Source organism: Pleurodeles waltl, chromosome 11, assembly GCF_031143425.1.
Source record: "Pleurodeles waltl isolate 20211129_DDA chromosome 11, aPleWal1.hap1.20221129, whole genome shotgun sequence".
Lineage (NCBI taxonomy): Eukaryota > Metazoa > Chordata > Amphibia > Caudata > Salamandridae > Pleurodeles > Pleurodeles waltl.
Genome location: NC_090450.1, coordinates 29,129,534 through 29,151,511, shown reverse-complemented (window position 1 = coordinate 29,151,511; position 21,978 = coordinate 29,129,534). Strand labels below are relative to the sequence as shown.

Below are 21,978 nucleotides of genomic sequence, written 5' to 3'. Positions count from 1 at the left end.
TTGGAACCCTGCAATGACGGATGATTGGGAAAAACTCAGCGAACTCAGTCTCCGGAGTGTAATTCTTTGCCCACCCCTACTCGGGGGCTGGTTTCACACTCATTCCACAACCATCCATCACAAGTGTCACCAGTCAGTTGACCATGCAAATAAAAGGGGCCAGGTGCACCAGCCCTGGGCCAGTTCCAATTATCATAATGCTGTGTCACTTATTTTAGTAGCATGATGGCCTAGGAACCAACACTACAATACCCATTCCCTTCTACATTGCACCCCTTCATCCCTTACACTGCAGATGTTCCCCAACACTAGGCTTGTAGATGGAACCTTTCAGACTCAGCCTGGATGGGCCCAGTGATGTAGCATGCCAGTGGGTCTTCTGTCCTGAATGCAAAAGAACCTTCAGACTGTATACAATTCAGAGTTCTGTTACAGTGAGAAAGGAGTACACTTTTGTGTGATATCTAGATATAATGGAGAGTATCCGTCCTCACTTCCTCCTTTATCTCCCTCTATTCAGATAACCACGCTCCACCTATCCGGACATTCTGTATGGATTTGTAGACATGCTCCTTCAAAGAACCCCTCATCTGTGACTACCGTACCCCAGCCTTAACCTCAATGTTTTCTAAAGAAGTAGTCCACTTCTCTGACTAAAGCATCCTCTTGAGTATACAGTAGAGAACTTTATATCTAGATCTACAGCTTACAAACATATAGTTGGAGGTTCTTGCCTTGCTTATACTTCTTTGACCTATTAAGTGTGAAAGTAAAGACTAATCTTTTGAACCAGCTGTGTGTTGCATTGAGTACTTAAAGCTCTCAATCGCCTTAATTTACACTGAATTCAGATGCAGACAGAGATGTGTGTCCACATAGGATCACCAAAGACCGAATTATGTTCATAGCTCTAATCAAGTATTAGATTTTTACTCAGATATCTTTTGGTGCTTGAGAGTCATATATAGAAAAAGAGAGCTCTTAGAACTGAATGCATTTAGAAAAGAAAGGGATATATTAAGCATAATGTGCCCTAAAGGTACACTGTACTGTAGCTCTGTAGGAATCTTGCATCTCTAAGAACTGAGGACTTTGATAGAATCAGACTCTAGAACAAAATGTGCCACCTACACACACAAATTCAGAAGGGAAGAGGTACAGCTAGATTTAAGCAAATAATTTCTAGTCTGTCGAAAATCTGTCATACAGAGAGCTGGACTTTTTCAAAAAGTGATTCACTATGTAGAATCACATCAGAAATAAGGAACATAGGGTCTCATTTAATACGTTTTCACGCAGGGCAGGGCAGCGACGCAAGCCGTTTTGCTGCGCTTCCCTGCGTCAAAACAGAAGTGCAGGAATGAGCCTTATCTATATGGTGCAAGGATGTCTGCTTTGCAGGGATGATTGTTTATGTGTAGGAACAGACACCTTCCCAGACTCGTAAATCTGGGAATGCGTCAGATTCCTTCGGATTCCATTGGTGTGGAGTACCCACAGTAGCACCCTTGAAATGCATTGTTATACCTGAAAGGGGTTCATATTTACAAGGCCATGAAAAGCCATGAAAGGTGGCTTTGCATGGCCTTGTAAATATGGGCTGGCACACTGCGCCATTGGAGCGTGAAAATAAAATGACGCTCTTGTGGTGCAGTGTGCCGTTAGGGCCTCGTAAATAAGGCCCCCTTTATGTGGATAGTCGCACAGTGCAGCCAGTAAGTCATCAGTGGTCCTGAAAAAAATGCTACCTTACTTCAGTGTGTGGGCAAAGTGCCTGTGACAAGGAAGGGCCCATGAAGTATTGTGGATACATCAAAATTATCTATCACAAAACAACCTGTTTTTGCAAGAGGGCACTTGCATTTCTGGTCCTAGGCTCAGCGACCATGTATGGAAACCTACCAAACCCAGACATTTCTGAAAACTGGACACCAGGGGGAGTACAGGGAGGTGTGGCTTGTGTGGATTACCTCAATGTTTTCTGACCCAGAATCCCCTACAAACCTCAAATTAAGCTAAAAAAACAGATTTTCCTCACATTTCTGTGTGGGATTACTATGCCAGCACAACTTTTCTCCCACACAGTATTCCCCTCGATGTCCCAATAAAAATGATACCACACTTGTGTGGGCAGGCCAAGTACCTGAGACACGGAAGGGCCAAAAATGTGTAGAAATTGAGGGGGGACCAAATTGGGCCCTAAAGGCCAGTTATTTATCATAACACACAAGTGGGCCAGAGTTTTTATCAGTGCAGATAAGGCAATGCAAGATGGTAGGAGTTTTGTCGATTCCTCCAGAATCTGGAAGTTTCCAGCACAGGAATGTATGGAAAATATGTGATTTCAAGCAAAGTTGGAGGTCTGCATGGTATTGTGGGTAAGAAAATGGTGTGGGGTGCATGTGAAGTACAACACCCAGTGCAGTAACAAAGGCCCCCCCCGCACCTCTGCAGCGCAGGGGGGCCATGATCTCCAGGGACCCCCTCAGCACAGTACACTGTGCACGGGCATCAGTCCCCTGATTGGTTCCAGAGGTGAGGGGGCCCCCATCAAAGGACTTTGCAAGAGGGGGCCCCTCAAGTTTCATTACGCCACTGACACCATCCTAGACTCCCCCAGATGTTTAGTTTTCAGAAGTGTCTGGGTCAGGTAGGTTTTTCCAGGTGGAAGGGTACCCAAATCCAATATGTGCAGCCGCTCACCATTGCAAGTGGGACACTATTGGGAGTTAGCCAAGCTCTCTTGGACCATATGTAAAATCAAAACCCAAAGAAGTCATATGTCCTCTTGTTTGCAACTGGAATGAGATGCTTCAGTCCGTAGCCCCCACCCCTCTTTTATTTAAAAAAAAAAAAAAAAGTCCCTGGTGTCTAGTGGGCTTTCTGCCCCCCTACCCTCGGGGTGGTCAGAAAGACTGTCCCTATTGTTGGGAGTGGAAGGGGCATTGCCGTGCCCATTCTGGACACCCCCCACACTTTCCTATATATAAAAAATGCCTGGCACCTAGCTGGCTTTCTGCCCCAGGGGGGCAGATTAGGGGCTGCTGCCACAACTGCCTCGTGGGGGGGGGGAAGACTGAGTATGCCCATAAAGGGGGAAGCAAAAGCCCTTGCCTACGGGGCCACCCCCCCACCCCATTTCTCATGGGAGGATCCCTGCTTGGGGATCACCCTCCTGTAGCGATCCCCAAGCAGGAATCACTAGGGCTGAGAGAGCCCCCTGAGTACCGAGGCCATTCGCACTGATCGTCATTTCGGTGAAAACTAAAAACAGTGTCGGGAGCTGGGGAAACTCTTTCCAGCTCCTGAGGCTGTTTTTATAAAAAGGGAAATTCATCTGCTTTGAACAACAGAGGGAATTCTTGGGCGTGTGCAGAGGACAGAACAGTTCCGTACTCTGCACATAACCACCGTGGCTGAGGAAGGAACTCTTCTGTCCTCAGCACAGAAGCAGTTAAACCCCTAAGGTAGCCCAAAGTGCAGGATGCATTGTAATTAAAAGTTTTACATGTACTTTTAAGATGTACATGTCCCGGTAGTGAAAAACCTATAAATTAATTTGTATTTACTGTGAGTCCTACCTCTCCTATAGGATAATCATGGGTTGCCTTGTTACATTGAGTAAGTGCTAACTTTTGATTGAGAATAGGTAAAATTTCATGTTTGGTTTCTGGGAAATCGTAATTTAAAATCCTCTTAATGGTAAAGTTGGATTTTAAGCTATTTTTTTTAAAATTACACTTTTAGAAAGTTGGCATTTTCCTACCCTATTTGGCGCCTATAGCCTGTCCCTGGGTCACATGACTGGGTGTAGTTGGCAGCTGGACTTTGTTTATTCCTCTCAGACAGCCACACAATAGAGGAATTATGTGTACCTGGATGGGCCATTTCTGGCATGATGGAAGCCCAGATAGGCAGATCCAAAACCTTTGACTGAAAACTGCTCTGAGAACCAAGAGCAGAACAGGATCAATCTGCTTGTATATCTACCCAAGGTACATCGCCAGTCAGCCTTACTTTGCAGTACTTCGCATGAAATTATTCTCCACAGCAGCAAATCTTGTTCTGAGGACATTTGTGGAGATTTTCCACTTCCAAAAAAAAGACTAAAGGCCAAATGATTAAAGCTTTTTAGCTGTGGAAAATGGTCCGAATTGCAAAATCTGGCCGTTTGCGACAGCTAAAAAGCTGTTAGGCATGTTCCAATGCAAAATTGCGATTCAGTAACTTGTTACCGAATTGCAATTTGACATTGCAATTCGATATTAGGAAGGGGTGTGTTTAGGGTGTCCCTTCCTAAATCTGAATCACAGTGGTAAATTTGAATGTTTTGTGACCGAAATGAAGTCGCAAAACATCCACAGGTTACCACCAATTCCAAATTGGTGGTAACCCATTCGCAAATGGGGAGGGGTCCCCATGGGACCCTCCTCCTCTTTCGTGAAAGTCTGTTTAAGCATTTTTAAGAGTAGGCAGTGGTCGCATGGACCCCTGCCTACTCATAAAAAATAAAAATAAAACTTTTCATTTTTTTTTTAAAACCCAGGCCATTTTCTTTTAAGGAAAACGGGCTGCATTTTTTAAATTTAAAAAAAGATTGCTTTATTTAAGAGCAATCACAGACATGGTAGTTTGCTGACCCGAGCAGACCACCATCCTTGTGATTTTTTTCGATTCCCAGTGGGTCGCAATGTGAGACTTACCTCATGAATATTAATGAGGTAGATCTAATTGCAACCCACTGGGAATCACAAATGAAACTCAAACGAGTTTCGAACAATTGGAATTGTGATTTTCTAATTGCGATTCACATAGAATCGCAATTCAGAACTTGCAATTCAAAATGTACGTACATCTGGACCCAAGTCCAAGCATGGAAATCTTCAGTGCGACTTTGCCCAGCAGCTCCCTGACAATGATACCTCCTCCTTGGAGACCACCAGCAACCTTGCCACGCTGAACCTCTAACTTCTCAGAACATTTATGTTGAAATTTCATCTAAGTATGAAGGTCAACGCCAACTGGGCCAAATCCACTGTTTGTATCAGACTCTGGGTCTTGCATGACTAGATGGCCACGGTTGGCACTTTGATTGTTCAAGTGCTAGTTTTTACATTATTTTTTAAACATAAAAAAGTTAATCACTCTGGTTCTACTGACTGGATTTGGTGTGAAATAATTCAATACAATGTAGTCTATTTTTCTAAATTGGTGCGCAACATTTATTGTGTTGTGTTTTTACTTTATTACTGTTTGTGTAATGCATGAATACTTTACACATTACCCCTAAGTTAAGGGAAACATCCTGAACAACTGGGTCCTAAAGAGCTATTTGCCTGAACCACTACTGCTAAACAACTAAAAAGTCTCTACAACGAAGTACTGAACAACTACTGTCTAAACAACGATTTTGCCTGAACAACGATTGCTTAAACAAGATATATATATCTCAATTCTAAACAACTAATAAACTTTTAAAATGTATATATATATATGTATATATATATATATTTATGTAAATTCTAAACAAATAATAAACCATAAAAAAAAAGAAAAACTTACCTTAAAATTCGTTGTTCAGGCAAGTGTTATTCAGGCAAAATAGTTGTTTAGACAGTAGTTGTTCAGTACTTTGTTGTAGAGACTTTTTAGTTGTTTAGCAGTAGTGGTTTGGGCAAGTAGTTGTTTAGGACCTAGTTGTTCCATCACATATTACTAAGTTAAACTTGACAGCTTTGTGCCAAGCTGCCAGAGGGTTAAGCACAATTTAATTTAGTGACTTTTGTGAGTTACCCTGAAAGCGATTATGGCTGTTGCTTGAGCAAGGTTAACATCCCACTCAACCAACAACCCAATTTCTCTGCCAGTCCAAACAGTAGGGGCAACAAAGAAAACCCCTGTCTTGTACCCTCTCTAAATCCCATCCTGCAGATACCATGGCGTTGATGTGTGCTGCAGCGAGTGGTTTAGAATGTATTAGGGATGATATTTTATTGTAGAATAACCCATTGTTCATCTGTTTGTTAGTAGTGAATAGATACTGCCATGCACCAGTATCAAATGCTTCTTCTGTGTCCAACAACACTATTGATATTTTTTACTGACTGCATTCTGTCTCTCCCATAATACTAGCCAAGCGTCTGATGTTCAGTGCTGTTCTCCTGCCTGGTATTAAGACAGTCTAGTCCATGTGGACAGGGCTCTGGATCACTCTATTTAACTACAATACTCAGACTTTACCCTGTGTCTTTGGCCTTTAAGACAAACAGATGTATGGATCCTTCCCAAGTTTCAAAGGTACTTACAAATATGGCCTCCCCCATTTATTTAGGCAGCTCTCAGTTTTCTAGATTTGGATATGAATGTTTGCTTAATACTTCTACGTATTATACAAACCAAACAACATAAACTTTTTTTTAAATGTACTTTAGTTGGTCATCTAGTTACTTACTTTTAAAGTATTGCTCAACCACATGTGTCTGTAAAATGGATTATTTGTCCTAAACTTTCAACCTTTGCCAATAAGCCACTTCTAAGAATATGCCTCAAATACATGGGGTCATCCTAACGAAAAACATACATAGGAGAAACAGAAAAGGCTTGCAAGCAGAACACTGGGCAATTACACAGTAGCTAATTGGAAGCTACATTGTGTTTGGCCAATGTGTTTGCAAGCCCATATCCTGAGTAGATTGCTGTGCGAGGGCATGAGGCTTGTGTGGATAGCATGCATGCATGTGTACATGTGCTGAGACCGAATGGTATCAGTGCAAATAAAAATATGTACATGAAAGAACAGAGATCTTGAAAGCTCTGTTCTTTCATAGAGAAGGCAGTGAGGCCCGCCTTCAGCTGATCAAGACTCCTCCCTAGGAGCCCACTGAGCAGAAAAAACTTCCAGCATCCATTGCACAAACTAACCACTCGTACTTTGGAGCTGTGTCTTAAGTAGAGGCTTCAGAACCCAATTTTAGATTCCTGCTTTTCTTCATGAAGGCATTGAGAACTATAGATACGGTCGGGTGGCTTTCCTTTTCCACTGACGACCTTTACACAAACATTGCTTCTAGACTATTCCTGTAGTTTAATCCTGTGTATAGCTTTAAAACATTGTGGGGCATATTTACTAACATTTTGAGTTGTGGGTGTGCTTGAGTGGAAGATCCGCAACACAAAAAATGTATTTGTGATTTACAGGTATTTGCTTCGAGTTTTTACCAGACGTAACACAAGGCAGCACTGCCTCCCATTATGCAGTACTCATAGAAAGAGGAAAATGCCTTTAAGGATTGTTTTTGTGAAGGAGGGAATTGCTGGTTAAACGGAAAATATATAAACATTGACAAATTCTTGGAAGGATCTGTCTTTCCCTTTTACAGTTTTATTGCCAAGTTACCCTGTCTTAAATATCTTGCTCTCTCTCACTCTGCCTTTCTTTCTCTTTCTGTGTCTCTGATGTCTCTCTTACCACAGCACGTTTGTGATTTTTAAATGTCCCCCTCCGTGTTCATTCACGGTTAGTAAAATTCCCACATGGTTACAGAGAGCAGTCATATTTCACTTTACTCACTTCTGATTTTCAAATGCATTTTGTGATAAGATCAGCAGGTTTATCGTATAGATTTTTTACCCACAATACAGGATTTGCGTATAGCTTCCATCCCCTCTCACCAAAAAATACCTCAGTAAAATGTTCAGGCTTTGGAGCCAATCAGATCTCCAGAATGTGTAAATCCCTCTATGAATGCTCTCTGGATCTGCACATTTTGAAATAGCAAACAAGAAAGGTTTTAGATCCAATCACATTTGTTCAGTTTTATACCCACTATTACTCCTTGAATATGATCTGTGCATAAATTGCAGATTAATGGTCAAGATATATGTAACATTAACAATTGATTGCCCACAGGCACCTTCTAGTAACACAAACATTTCAAGAACTACTAAACGGTGTTACACCATACTAGAAAAATATTCTGTCAAGTTTTGTGTAATTCAGCGAAGTAGAGCAAAAAATCCTATTTGATTTATAATGGAAAAATCTACTTTAACTTCACCCCGTTTAACCAATTGGCACAAAATAAGCAATCAGAAACTGATCTAGTCATACCAAGAAGTTCCACATTTTGTGTAAATCTGTCAACCTGTGCCAAAGTTGTTACCAAACCAACAAAAACCTTATTTTTTTGAAACATATACCTTAACAATACCTACATAGCCCCTATTGCTTACTCTGTAAATATTTATAGATTACTGATTTATTTTGGGTATTTTGAACATAGCTTTTTTGTTTTTTAACTGGGCGTACCTGCAGAAAAGGGCAAGAAGGCTTCATTGGTCACAAAATGCCCCTCCTTATCCAGGAAATTGGCTGGATTGAACTGATGGGGTGTCTTCCAGCATTCAGGATCACACATGGCAGAAGGTAGATTAGGTATAACAATGGTACCCTGCAAGAAATAACATCACACCAGGTATCATAATCCTGATCATTCATATATTTTCCACTGTTATTTCCATGCAAGATGGTTAGCAGATAGATTTGTTTTTCTAGTACCCACTTGAAACTACTGTGATCTATTTTTTTCTCATGACCATCATAGTCACGTCCTGACTGGTCACAAATGGATTCTCAACTTATCAATCAGGTTCCCAAAATATCTGGTCCACCTACCTGACCGGAGATGGTTGCAGGGTAGTAGTCCACTGCCTTCCATAGAAGGTTTTGGTAATAATGAGTAACACTGTCAAGCAATAACTTCCTTTGCTAAAACCTAGACCCATCATTTGTTGTTAGTGTACATCTGAGAAACCGTCCATTACAGAGTAAAAGTCAATGCATTAAAGGTGCCCCTCTAGGCACTCAAACAATTTGAGGTACATATAACTACACCTGTAAGTTATGTGGTGAATCTTTGGTCATAATGAAACTCAGAGAACACTAAGATGTAACAAATCTGGTTATACACAGGGCAGCGCAAGTTATGGGGAAATGGAAGAGTACAATATGCAGTAAGGTCGACCATCAAATTCCTAATTATACATGATAATGTGCACATTCTGTGCAGAATTATTTTGCAATTTTAAATTTTGACATACACTAACTCTGTGGGAATGTTACAACTCACAGTACCAATTGTATACTCAAATAGAAGCAACCACCTGAAAGGGGAACAGTTGACCTTTGAAAATAGTCTGCCCCTACTGGGCACTATTCACTGCAATCTTTGTCATATGTTTTCATGGGTTTAGGCTAGAAAGATGTTTAAAAGCTGCAAATAATGCAGTAGACGGTGGACAAGGTGGAAAGTGCAGTAAATCCAATTTTTTGCGGAAAAGGGTCTGTCACTACTAGACACCATGCATGACATTCTTTTTTGTAACCTTTGAACATTTGAGCTAAAAATATTTTTTGTTAAAAGCTGCAAATTATGCAGCAAATGGTGGATTATGTGGCAAGTGTGGTAAATACAAAATTAGACAGAAAATACCAAAGCTGCAGAATCGTGGCTCTTGACATTTTTCAAGTATGGAAGCATCTCTTCTCACCTGTGCTATGGACTCTGCTTCTTTTCCTGTAACACAGATAAGCCATATATTGTTGGGTTCACTCCCAATCCCTCAATGCTGGTGTGCACAACCATGAGACCGTAAACTCTAGTGTAATGGGCTATGTCATGGCAGATTTCCTTAGAGTCTCTTCAAGAGTAGAATGTTTTACATGCATCCCTTGGTGAGTGTTCCCAGCTCAATTTCAGTTGACTGGTGGAGCTTGGAGCAGTCGCTAAAGGGACTACGTGTGCTGTTCTTTTTATATATCAATAACCTGATATCTTCTTCTGCCTGACTGCATTAATTTTATCTCAACCTAACCTAATTTTGGCTACAAGGATGGAATGAACCTGAAGAGCAGCAACTACTTGGCACTATATGCAGTATTGAAAACCATTTAACCTTCCTTAATTTCTGGTTAAACGGGAGCCACCCCTTTTTTGTAGCAGCCTTCCCCTACTGTGATTGTTCTGAGGTGTCACACTGCACCACATCCATGTATATGTAGTGGCTGTTGGATTACCTGGGCCTTCAAACATTGTGTGTGCGCTCCCTTCATATGCTTTTGACAGTGAGAGCCAGATTATTTTCACATTCCCCACTGAGAGTGCTGAGTTCTGTTGGGGTGTTACAGTGCCTTTTCCTGTGCTGCTGGTTTTAATATTATTTACACTCCCCATTAAGCATTCTGCATGTATGGAAGCATGATAGCATATTTTCCTGCTTTGGCTTCTGTGTCCAGCCCTGACAGACCCATGAGAGTGACTGTGTTAGCTCACACTATGCCCGCTCTGCTACTTGCTGTGACTAAAGTAAGTGAAAGAAATGAAGCAGGCACATCACGGGCTGGTTTGATTTAATTCTTCTTTGGGACTGGCTTAATCTCCTGAGTCTGTTCAAAGCAAAAAGTAAGCATCCCCCCTAGAGCAACTTTGTTGTAGACAAAGCTAGTGGGTGTTTGATCATGAATGTTTCCTTAATTTTTGTTTTAACAAACTTCCTTTAGTAACCAAATCCTACACACGGTCTTGATGTTTACCAAGGTGGTGTAAAGCATTGTTATGTGATTACCATCAATCTGAACTTGTTTTGAGTATTGTACAGAGTATTGTACAGAGGCAACACTATTAAATAAACTATATCTTATATTAAAGAATCCATAAAGTGAAATGAAAATCTTCAAACCACTTTCTTAGGTGAACCAGGCATGCAGAGATTAAAGTGGAAACAATGGGTAGGACTTTGGACAGGTATTTGATGGTACTAAATTTGACGCTTTAAGGAAAACTATATGCTAAATAATTGCTTTAGAATAGAGGTTCAAATAACATTTGATAATTTACCTGTGCTAATTACCCCAGCCCAACTTTTCTGGGATGAGTTTGAGGTAGCAGTAAACAGATTGTAAATATACTTCAAGGATGATACTAATATGATAGTGAAGAAACAAATATTTTAAACAAACCAGTAAGTTCAAAATAAGTCCACTGATGGATTCTTAGCAGAGCTGAGAATCCTTGTTTCCACTTTTCAATTCAACGGAACACTGGATAGTTACCTAATGGATTAGATTGTAGTTAACTGTTTTAATAGAAGAACACACAAAAGACCTCCGTGGAGCAGTAATCCCAGTTTGGAAGAGTTATTGCAAATTGCAAGAGGAACTCAAAGATCCATAAGGGCATCCGAAGAACTAAGGACGAGCAAAAAGTAAAAAATGTGAAAGCCATTTTGTCCATAACTAAGCATCTGGCAAGTTCAAATAATGAAAACTAGAAATTCGAAATCACTGGTGCTAGTGGGGAGGAAACTTGCTCCATATGTGGGTCAAAAATCATTCTCCCGTAGTAGGGAAGCATAAAGTGCAAAAAGAGATATATTTTTTCGTGCATGTTAAAACATGCAGACAATTGTATTTGTTAATGAACAATGTACACCACAGAAAGGTCAAATTAAATATGTCATGAATGCAGCAAAGTAGTGTTGTGTGTCAGGATGGCCAAGTCCATAGGACAGTTGGACAAGCAAGGAAATCAAGTTTGCAATATAACAATTGGTCATGTGGAAACTGATGTCACTCTAGACTCAGGATATCCTGTCGCTATAGTGACTGACACGTTGTATGAGAAGGAATGGAAACACATAAGAAAGCATTTGGAAGGTTTGAAATTGATTTGGTGGGTTATTTTAAAGAATATGTTAGACATAAGGAAAGAACTATGCACAGCATGGTCTATGTAGCAAGGAGAAGTACATATCACACTAGAGAGACCAAGGTGCAGTTGGTAAAGTTTCTAGACATTTGAAGGCTAGCTCAATCTCACTTGTTCACACAAGAGTTACACAAACTTTACCTTTGAAGTACCTTTTTGACACCTATACATCATTATTTTGAGATATTCCTGTGATTCATAGGGTGTGGAATGCTCTTTTGAGTTTTAGAAGTCAACTAAAAAGAACATCTGCATAAATTGTGTAGTGAATGGGTTATAGAGCCAGTTGACACCCCTCAGTGGATCTCTCCTATTGTTTTGGCAAAGAAGAAAACAGTAATGTAAGGTTTTGTGTGTGGATCTGAGGTCCCTAAATAAGTACATCCTGGTAGACTGTTTCCCCTTAGCGAATATCCAAGTAATCTTAGCTCAGTTAGGTGAACCAGTGAAGTGTTTGCAAACTTAGATCTGAGAGCTGCCTACCACAAGGCTCAGCTCAATGAGGTTTTTTTTTCTGACTAACAGTATTCAATACCTCATTTGGATCATATATTCCTTTGCAAGTCACCTAGCCTGGCCTCAGCAGCCTCAGTTTCACAAAAAATGATGTTTTTTATCTTATGGGGAATCATTGTGTTGGCCTACCAGGATGATATCCTCATATCTCCTGATAGGCAAAGGAATCCTTTGCAACTGCTGCACAGTGTTAGATACTTTACAAGATCATGATATTACACTTTACAAAAAAAGGGATGTATATTTTTGTTAAACGATAAGGAATATTTAGGGCATTGCATTTCAGCTGAAGGTATGAGACCAAAAATAGATTTGGAAGAGAACATAATTGATAGCACAGCCTTTAAAAGCAAAGATGAGCTAAGATATTTCCTAGGGCTTTGCAAATATAATTCACAGTTTTTGGATAATTGTGCGTTAAGAACAGCACTTAAAAAAAATATATATCTTGAAGTGGTGTTAGAAAATCTTCAGGAAAGGAGGAAAATTATACTTTTAAAAACCTGCAAGGATTAATAGTGAATATCCTGTATTACATGCCTATAAGTCTGACATATTTACAGTAGTAGTCAAGTCAAGTAGTACTTGATTTGGCTGACTAAAGCCATAACTGTGCATATCATAGACACAACAATACATTTCTTACACAGCCATCAAAAGTATAAAACAAATAAAATATCAAATACTATATTTAATACAATAGAAAGCTAGAATCAATATGATCTATCCTCGTAAAAAATCAGTATCTCTTTCTAATTGAAAAGGAGCATTTAATAAAATGAATCATCGCATAACATACCTCAGTACTCCCTACCTGCTGTAGGAAAGCAAAAGCCACCTTATAGGGTCTTATATTAGTTTCTGTAAAATTGGGAGGAGAAAGTGTTTCCTTTGGTGAGTTGCAGGGCTAAAAAAGATGCAGTACCCATTAATGTTCCGAGGTTCTAGTTCCAGTTGTGGCTCGCTGACATCTAAGGGGGAGGCGAGTGTGGCACGTGATGGGGGCATTAATAATAATAAAAGCTTACCTCCAGCCGCTGCTCCTCTTTCCCTCGTCGTTGCTCTAGGCTGCAGGCGCAGGCTCCTAGTCTGCCCTAAGGCCAATCCTGATGCTGCTCAGAGCAGCCTCAGGATTGGCTGGGAGTGCCTAGCTAGGGCACTCCCAGGGCAGACTGGGAGCCTGTGGAGGCTCTCTGTAGCCCAGCAACTGTGTTGATGGGCTGGAAAAAGTCTCCTGCGCATGTGTGTATTGGCCGGCCCGAGATGGCCAGCCAAACATACAGGCGCACTGAGGGGAGTGCTCTGTGCATTTCCCTCAAGTACTCGTCACCCCCAATGCCCCCCCGCTTTTCAAGAAAAGGATAATAAACACAGTTTATTATCCTTTTCTTGAAAAGGCTTTGCAGCTGCGGCTGCTGCTGCTGCTGGTGTGGGAGCGATGCTTCTCCACCCTAATGGAGGAGCCGCTGCTGTCTAGTTCTCATGTCTCTGGGCAACAGATGATATCATAATAATTTGTTAAATACAGCCAGTCAAGATTAAGCAATTTCAATTGTAAACCAGACAATTCCATGAGAATACTTTAAGACCCAGTGAGTCAGCAGTTCTCGTGGTCAGAGCAGGAGGATCATCCACATGCTGAGAGCATGCCCCTGGATGAGTGGGAACAGTCCAGGTGGTGCTGTGTGGTCAGTCCCTCTGGTCCAGCTTCATACCTGCCAGACACCTGAAGATTACACTATGGTGTTGCATTAGAATCGCAATGCCCCACAATTGAGCTTTGTACCGGTGAAAATCTGAAAAGGCCACCCAGAGGCCATAAAAATAACTCAGAGGTTGTGCTTTGATATTCCCATCAATCAATCAATCAGCCCTTATTTAGTACAGCACTTGCACCACTAGGGGTATCTGGGCGCAGAGGGTGTGATGGCTTAGTCAAAGGGGCAGGTTTTGAGATTCTTTCAGAAGTCCATCAGGGAGGGTGCTGTTCAAAGATGGAGGGGCAGGTTGTTCCAGGTCTTGGCAGCGATGCAGGAGGTGGAGCGTCCCCTGCAGCAGCTGCAATGGATTCTGGGGGTGTACGAACAGGCTGATGTGGAGGAGCACAGGTGTTTTGCGAGTTGATGGGAATTCAATTGATGGTTGAGATAGGTTGGTCCTTGATTGTGTATAGCTTTTTAGGCATGTGTGAGAATCTTGAACTGACATCTCTTCTGAATGGGGAGCCAGTGGAGGTGTCTGAGGTGGGGGGTGATGTGGGTCCTTTTGGGGAGGCCCAAGATGAGTCTGGCTGCTGCATTCAGTATAGTCTGAAGTCATTTGAGGACGTAGAGAGCGTTGCGATAGTCGAGCAGGGTGATGACAAGGGCCTGAGTGAAGGTTTTTTTTTTCAGGTGTAGGTTGGAATCCATCAGAAGAGTCTGCAGAGTGCACAATATATGTGGAAGCAGATGGAGGTGACTGCATTGACGCCGTTTTGAGGTCAGTTTTCTGTCAAGCTGGATGTGAAGGTTGTACGCATGATCTGTTGGTGTGGGTGTTGGTCCGAGTTCTCCCGGTCACCAGCTGTGGTCCAAGATGTAAGTGTCCTACCCGAAGATCAGTACTTCTGAGATTAGAGCAATTATCTCTCATCCAGTTGGCTACATTGGTCATAGCATTGCAGAAGTTGGTTCTGGCAGTGCAGGGGTCTATGGAGAGTGAAGGCATAAGTTGAGTGTTGTCTGATAATGAGATTATGTTTAGGCCGTGGGATCCGACGATGTCTGCAAGGGGTGTCATGTAGGTGCTGAAGAGGGTGGAGCTGAGGGATGATACTTGGGGTAGGCTGTATGTCATGCCTCCCAGGTGAAGTGAGGTAGCCAGATGCTCTGTGTATAAACTGTAAGAAAAGAGGTGATCCAGTTGAGGATGTTGTGTCATATGTCAATATTGTAGTGTCTGTTGGTGAGAGTGTGGTGGGAGACAGTGTTGAATGCTGCCGAGAGGTCAAGGAGGATGATGGCTAAAGTATCTCCACAGACAAGGAGGGTTCTTATGACGGTCTGGCACTGATCAGGGTGGTCTAGGTGCTGTGGTTGGCATGCACCTGATTGGGAGGTGTCAAGTAGGTGGTTTTGTTCCAGGTCTTCGGTAAGCTTTTGGTTGATGGCCTTCTAGAGTAATTTGGCTGGGTAGGAAAGCAAGGAGATCGGGTGGTAATTTTTATGTTCACTGGGGCCGGCAGAAGGTTTCTTTAAGAGGGGTCCGAACTCTGTGTGTTTCCAACTCTCTGCAAAGGCTGCTTTGGAGATATTGATGATGCTGGTTCATTCTGGGCTGATTGTTTTGGTTCTGTGGTTGAAGAGGCGGTGGAGGCAGGGGTTAGTAATGACATAATGATCGAGGGGGGTGGTGTCTAGGTGGTGAGCAAATACCAGGTGGTGATCATTCGGCTGGTGTGCGTTGGTTGGTCAGGGGTGTTGAGGTTGCAAACAGTGGGTTGTGGGTAAATGTTATTAGTCAGAGAGGGTGTTGCAGAGTTCTGGGGGGGTGAATGGTATTCTCTGTGGCTGCAGGGTTGGAGAATTCTTGAACTATTTTGAGGAGTTCTTACATGTGGTTGGCTGCTGTTCTGATGTGGGCTGTAATGGCCGCTCTCTTGGTTTCTTTAATGTGCAGGTGGTGGTTGCTGTGGGCCGATTTGTGAATGGCTCTATCGGTGGGATTCTTTGAGGTGCGCCATCATTTCTGAAACTGGTAGCAGTAGTGTTTGGTGGTTCTGAGCTGTGAGGTGTACCAGCTGGCCTGTTTTGAGGTTTAGTTGGATTTTGCTGCTTTCATCAGGGTGACTCAGTTGATGCATTCGGTGATCCGATCAGAGAAATTCTGGACAGCAAGGTCTGATGAAGTTTCAGGTTGGGTGGTGCTCCGGCCCTGTGTCCACTGAGTCTCAGTTACCTTGGCCTAGTTATGGTGGGAATAGCTGGGGTGCTTGGTGATGTTGTGCTGAGCATTGCAGATGGTGAAGTGGATGATGGTGTGGTCGGTAAAGGTGAGTTCTGCGACGTGTCTGAATCCGATTCTGTCACCTGAGGTGAAGATAGAATCAAGAGTGTCTGGCTTTCTGTGTGGGCCCGGTGACAAATTTTTTTCAAATTCTCCAGGAGGAAGGTGGAGTTGGCATCATTGGGGTCATTGATGTGGAAATTGAGGTTGCCGAGTTGGAGGTTGTGGTAGGAGTCGATGGCTAGGGGGGGTAATGGCGTTGGTGTCACTGAAGGCTGGTCAAGGGCCAGGGGGTCCCCATATGAGGATGCCTCTGAGCGTGGTCTTGGTGTTGGTCTGTAGTTGGAAGTTGAATAGTCCCATGAATGACATGGGGTCATCATTGGTGGCAATGCATCGGATGGTTTCTTTAAAGAGGATGGTGATGCTCCAGCCGTGTTTGCACATGCAGTCTCGATGTATCATCTTGTAGCCTTCAGGTGTTGCTTTGGTGATGTCAGGGTTTGAGGAGGGTTGTGCTAGGTTTTGGTGATGAAGGTAATGTCCGTGGAGAGGGTGGAGATGGTATCTCAGATTTCCATGGCATGTTTGCAGAGTGGTCGGGCATTGAGGAAGATGCAATTGGGATGTAAGGGTTCTTTGTGGTTTTCTGGGTGGTGGTGGTGCGGGCTCCAGTGTGGGGTAGCGGTCCTGTGTTGCAGGAGAAGCTGTAACTGCGGCAGGTGAAAGGTCCCTTGGTGGATCGTGGGGAGGCAGTGAAGCAGCTGTTGTTCTGTGGTCCATGGCCAGGAGCTCCTTGGTGGTGTAGTGGCGGGTGGTGGGAGGCTCAGGGGTCCTGATGCTCGGTGCGGTCCAGGCACAGACAGGCACAGTTGGGCTTGCCTTTGGCGCTGCTTCGGACCCACTGAACATAGCTTTGCAGTGGCCTCCGTAAATAGTCCCAAGAGGTGGGAGGGGCTGGCAGGGAAGCGGGAGGGCGGGAGTGGAAAAAGAGGGAGAATCAATGTCAGCAACTCAAAGAAAAAATCTAATTACCAAACGGTTGCTATGACAACATAGAAAACAGAGAAATAACATAGTTCAAAGAGGCCAGAAACAGAGACAATAACCCGGCAGAAATACAAGAACAATGGCAATGCTCAAAACAGCAAAACGCTGTAATCCCCCCAGCAGGTTCGAACCGGGGCTCAGGGACTTGGGGAACTGCAGCACAGTAGCTTGTCAGAGAGCCAGGTGGGGAATGATAGGCAGCAGGGGAGTGGTGACCTTGACCACAAGGGTGAAGAACTTCTCACAGGGGCTGGGCTGTGGCCTCCATAAATATCCCTGGGACGTGGGAGGGGCTGGCAGTGAGGTGGGAGGGCTGGAGCGGATATGGCAGGAGAATCAGGATCAGTGATGCAAAGACAAAATCTAATTACCAAGCGGTTGCTAACCCAACAGAGACAACAGAGAAATAAAATAGTAAAAAGAGGGCAAAAACAGAGACAGTAACCAGGCAGAAGCACAAGAACAATGGCAGTACCCCAAACAGCAAAACATGGTAATTCCCTTAGCAGGACTGAACCTGGGCTCGGGGAACTGTGGTGAGGTACTTTATCTGGGAACCAGGCAGGGAATGATAGGCAGCAGGGTAGCGGTGAATTTGACCACGAAGGTCAAGAACTTCTCTGCAGTGTCCACCCAGTGCACTTCTCCTCACATCTTAAAAGCAAATATTGGTGGGATAAGTGAATTAATATCCATAGATAGATAAAGATTCTACAATGCCTACTCCACAACCCGTAATCAACATCCTACCTTTCCAATGGTATATCCCAGCAGTGAGACGTCTTTTACCACCTGTCTAAAAATGCCCATTCCCTGAATGTTGCAGTAGCGCTGGATCTCGTGAATCACAGCATTGGTATATGGAAGCCTCTTCCTGTCTTCATATTGGATGACGTGGGATTCATCAAGGACAGCATCCAACTCCTTCTGCACTTTTTCTGGGGAGGAATATTTCCACAACATAATTAATTTGACTTGGTTTTCAAGGAAAGCATTAACATAGGCCTTTATATTTTCAATGACAAATAAAACTGTTACAATAAACAAATAACATTTCACATATAACTCTCAGTTGTGGGGCAAAATGCTAGCTAGTTGTCCAGCATACATCCTTTCATACAGTAGTGAACTAAAGTGGTACATAGTAAATGACTATTAGAGACTCACTTTAAATACACAGGTTTTGGGGATTTTGAAATCCAAAATCCAATGCAGTGCAGTAGAGTGCAATTCAATGTGGGGACATACTGGTGTTCTTTCTAAACCACATTCAATCTTTCAACTTAAATGGGTACCCTGACACCAATGGCCAATTTGAATGCCAGTATGACTTTAAACTGCCTTCGAGAGGTAGGAATGTCCAGACTTGTACAAGTAATTTCCAATGAATTTAGTTGTACTAGAGAAGGCTGAACTTTTTTCAAATGAATTACAAGATAAAAATATTGTTGTACAAGAACATTATGTATGCCTGTTGAATAAAGTGTAAAATGGATAACTAACTACGTAGGCAGCTGAATGAGGGGTGTGGCCAGCAAGAGCGCCAATTAAATGCATCTGTGAGAAGCTCTTGTAGCCCATTTCTAATCCTTCTGTGATCCTGCCGCCCACCCACAAATGACACCGTCCCAACTTCTGCCCCAACTCTTCACACGTTGGGGATGACTAATAATTGCAGCTCATGGATAGGGATGAGAATATTGCAATGACTGCAGTCCGTGGCCTACAGAGAGAGTCAGGGGATAAAATTGCGTTGGCCACACAACTGCCTTGATCACCAGTGCGACTGCACCTGAGTGGGTGGCCTTGACCTCACTGGCTCCTCTGGAGGCCTGAGAGTGGCAATGTGCCCACTCCAGTGGTGATGCTGCCTACAGAAGAAAGACCTGTTAAGCAGGGGGGGAGAGCGGCACCCATTCTAGCGGAGGGCACCAAGGATGGAAAGACCACTGCATAGTTGAGGTGGGTGCGGGCTGAGGCTCTGAGCTGACAGAGAGAGAGGTAGGCCTCTGACAGAGAGGCCACTGTCCGGAGTTTCTGGCACCTGCCGCTGCGGCCTTTCCCCCCTCCTTGGCTTCCCTGTTCCCGGGTAGCCTTGAAGGATACGGGGCCCGGGGCCTGCTACAGCTGTGGACCAGCACAAAAAAACAACTGACCCGACAACTAGTTACTGATGTGACACATAAAGTGAGATCATCCTCGAGGGCCCCCAGAGAGACAAGGACCACAGGAAGCTACCCTCTAGGCTTCGGATGTGACTGAGAGAGCGAGTGGAACACCCTGCAGAACATAGGCCAGTCCCACAGCCTGCAGTAACCTTCGAACATGGGGTCCACAAGCCAGGGACTTCTGAGGCTGGGACCTCTGCTACCCAGACATTCAGATGCTACTTCTGCTCAGGTGAGAAGGACTTACAGCAGAGCCCTCTGGGGTAAACTGAAGTGCCAAGGGCTCCCTGTAGTGGCTTGCCTGCAAGAAGGCGGAACTGCACATCACACGTCAAGCGGTCAGAGAGCCCACTTCACTCCCTAAACACCACCCAAACATATGGCTTTGCCAGGCGGGGGGCAAAGGGGGAGACTACATTGGGCCCATCCCAATGCTTACAATAACATCCAAGCACTGTGACAGTGAGTCAGGAACCATCATGATGTTATCGCCACACAGGTGAGAAGGACCGTTGTCAGAAACCCCTAGGGGTGGAAACAGAAGCACCGCAGACTCAGGTGTGGCTGGCCTGGTGGGAAGGGTAAACCTCACATTATTCTGCTGAATATCACGTACCCAACAACCTGAGAACCTACCTCACAACCTACACACCACCCACACACCTGACCTCACCTGGTGGGTAATGAAGGGAGTGACCACTTTGGGCCCACGCTCACTACTCCCTGGGAGGATCCCCCCTTGGCATCTACATCCTGTTACTGATGATCACCAAATACAGAGGACCCGCAGACCCCAGGGGAATCTTGCTGAGAATTGGCCAGAGACTGGTCTGCTCAGAGAGGTGGTATCCTACTTGATTCAAGGTCGGGTCCAATGGGTACACAGATTTCTGGATAATATCTTGATGGACAGCTTCTGCTAGTGTTGCCTAGAAAGGCAGATTGGCAGATGATTCGCCCCCCAGCCTTGGACACTGAGCATCCATTAATAGTAGTGCTTGCCTGCCTGGTTCAAGTTCATTTGGACATTGCTTCCCAGGGGGAGAAGTGGAAACAAACTCAAGGCGGGACAGGCACCGACATCGGGTGCTGAAACACCATGGGATCGGAACACAACTGGTCCCATCTAACTTTTTTCCCCTTTAGCTAGTTAACTTTCTTCTTTTTAGTTGGTTTTACAGACATACACAGATTCTGGGTCTCTGAAACGGAATTGCGAAGAGGAAAATATATTGCTTTATGCAGACGATGTCCTCCTATACATCACAGACCCTGAGAATACTATCCCGTTACTCTTCCTGACCCTGCAGGAATATGGGGCCCACTCGGCATACCGAATTAACGGAGACAAGTCCATATTATACTCCTCTCGAGAACTGCGCTATCCTCCGCCGACCCCACAGGGGCTCAAGATAGTCAAGGAGAAGTTAAAATACCTAGTGATATTCATAGCAGTGCAGACTGATCTGTACCCCTGACACAAAGTGGGCAAAGTTATAATGAACTTCCAATCCGAGGTGGAGGTGGTGAGGTGGAGGGGCCTCCCACTTACATTAAAAAAGGTGAGCAGTCCTTTTTAAAATGATCACCCTTCCCAACCTGCTGTATGCACTTTAGACACATACTACCTGGTGCCTCAAACGGTGTTTAATAAGATCAATGGAGAACTAAGGATGCTATTGTGGGATGGAGGCCACCCATGGATATCAACTCCAAATGCAATCCCTACAGTAGAGGCTTGGCCCTCTCAGATGTTGAAGGCTACTAGACAAACCTAGTCAAACTTAATGTTTGAATCTTTGCCCCACAGGTTCACTCAACCTTTCATTTTGAATGCAATATTGGGGCTCAAAATCCCACTTACACTGCATGTATGGAGGTCCAGGTTCCCATTCCCTACCCCCTACCACGCAAGTGGCACTTCTGGCCTGGGCCAAGGCAACAAAGACTCTCAGATGGGCAAGGTAAATTACTAGACTGACACCTCTATGGGAAGGTACATGGTTGAAGGAACTGGCAAAATTGTGGGGCTTTGAAAGGTGGGACACTATAGACATCTCTAGTGTAGGGGACATACTTGCCCATGGAAATATTATGCCCTTTTCAGTGACGCAGTGGGAATATGGCCTGCACCAGTCCCAGTTCCTCAAATGTGCACAGCTACGCCATTTGTGGCAATTGGAGGGGCCGAAAGATATTTAAATCCCAGAATATACCCCACTGGAGGGAAGGATATTGACGTATGAATTGGAGAAGGGCACAATTTCATGCATATACAAAATGCTTAGTAATAAAATGTCAAACACACTGAGTAGGCTTAGAGACAGGTGGGGGCATGACACTAGGAAGCTTGACAACGTAGACTTGGAGGTGGTGCTGATCTATCCTTCAGAAGTAGCCATCAAGTCACACTTACACTTGATTAAATTCAAAATTCTCCACCTGGCATATTATGACCGTCATAGACTACACCACATGGGGACGCCCCCACA

The 21,978-nt window shown here is 43.8% G+C and overlaps 1 protein-coding gene across 1 annotated transcript in view; it reads right to left on the bottom strand.

Annotated features, from left to right (window-relative positions):
- LOC138265059 (cytochrome P450 2J5-like) overlaps positions 1-21,978 on the bottom strand; it is a 181,874-nt gene that overhangs the window by 33,547 nt on the left and 126,349 nt on the right. The window contains exons 7-8 of the mRNA XM_069212607.1: positions 18,069-18,256; positions 8,309-8,450 (exon numbers count right to left, since the gene is read on the bottom strand). Of these exons, the coding sequence (XP_069068708.1) occupies positions 8,309-8,450; positions 18,069-18,256 (330 nt within the window). The remainder of the gene's footprint in view (positions 1-8,308; positions 8,451-18,068; positions 18,257-21,978) is intronic.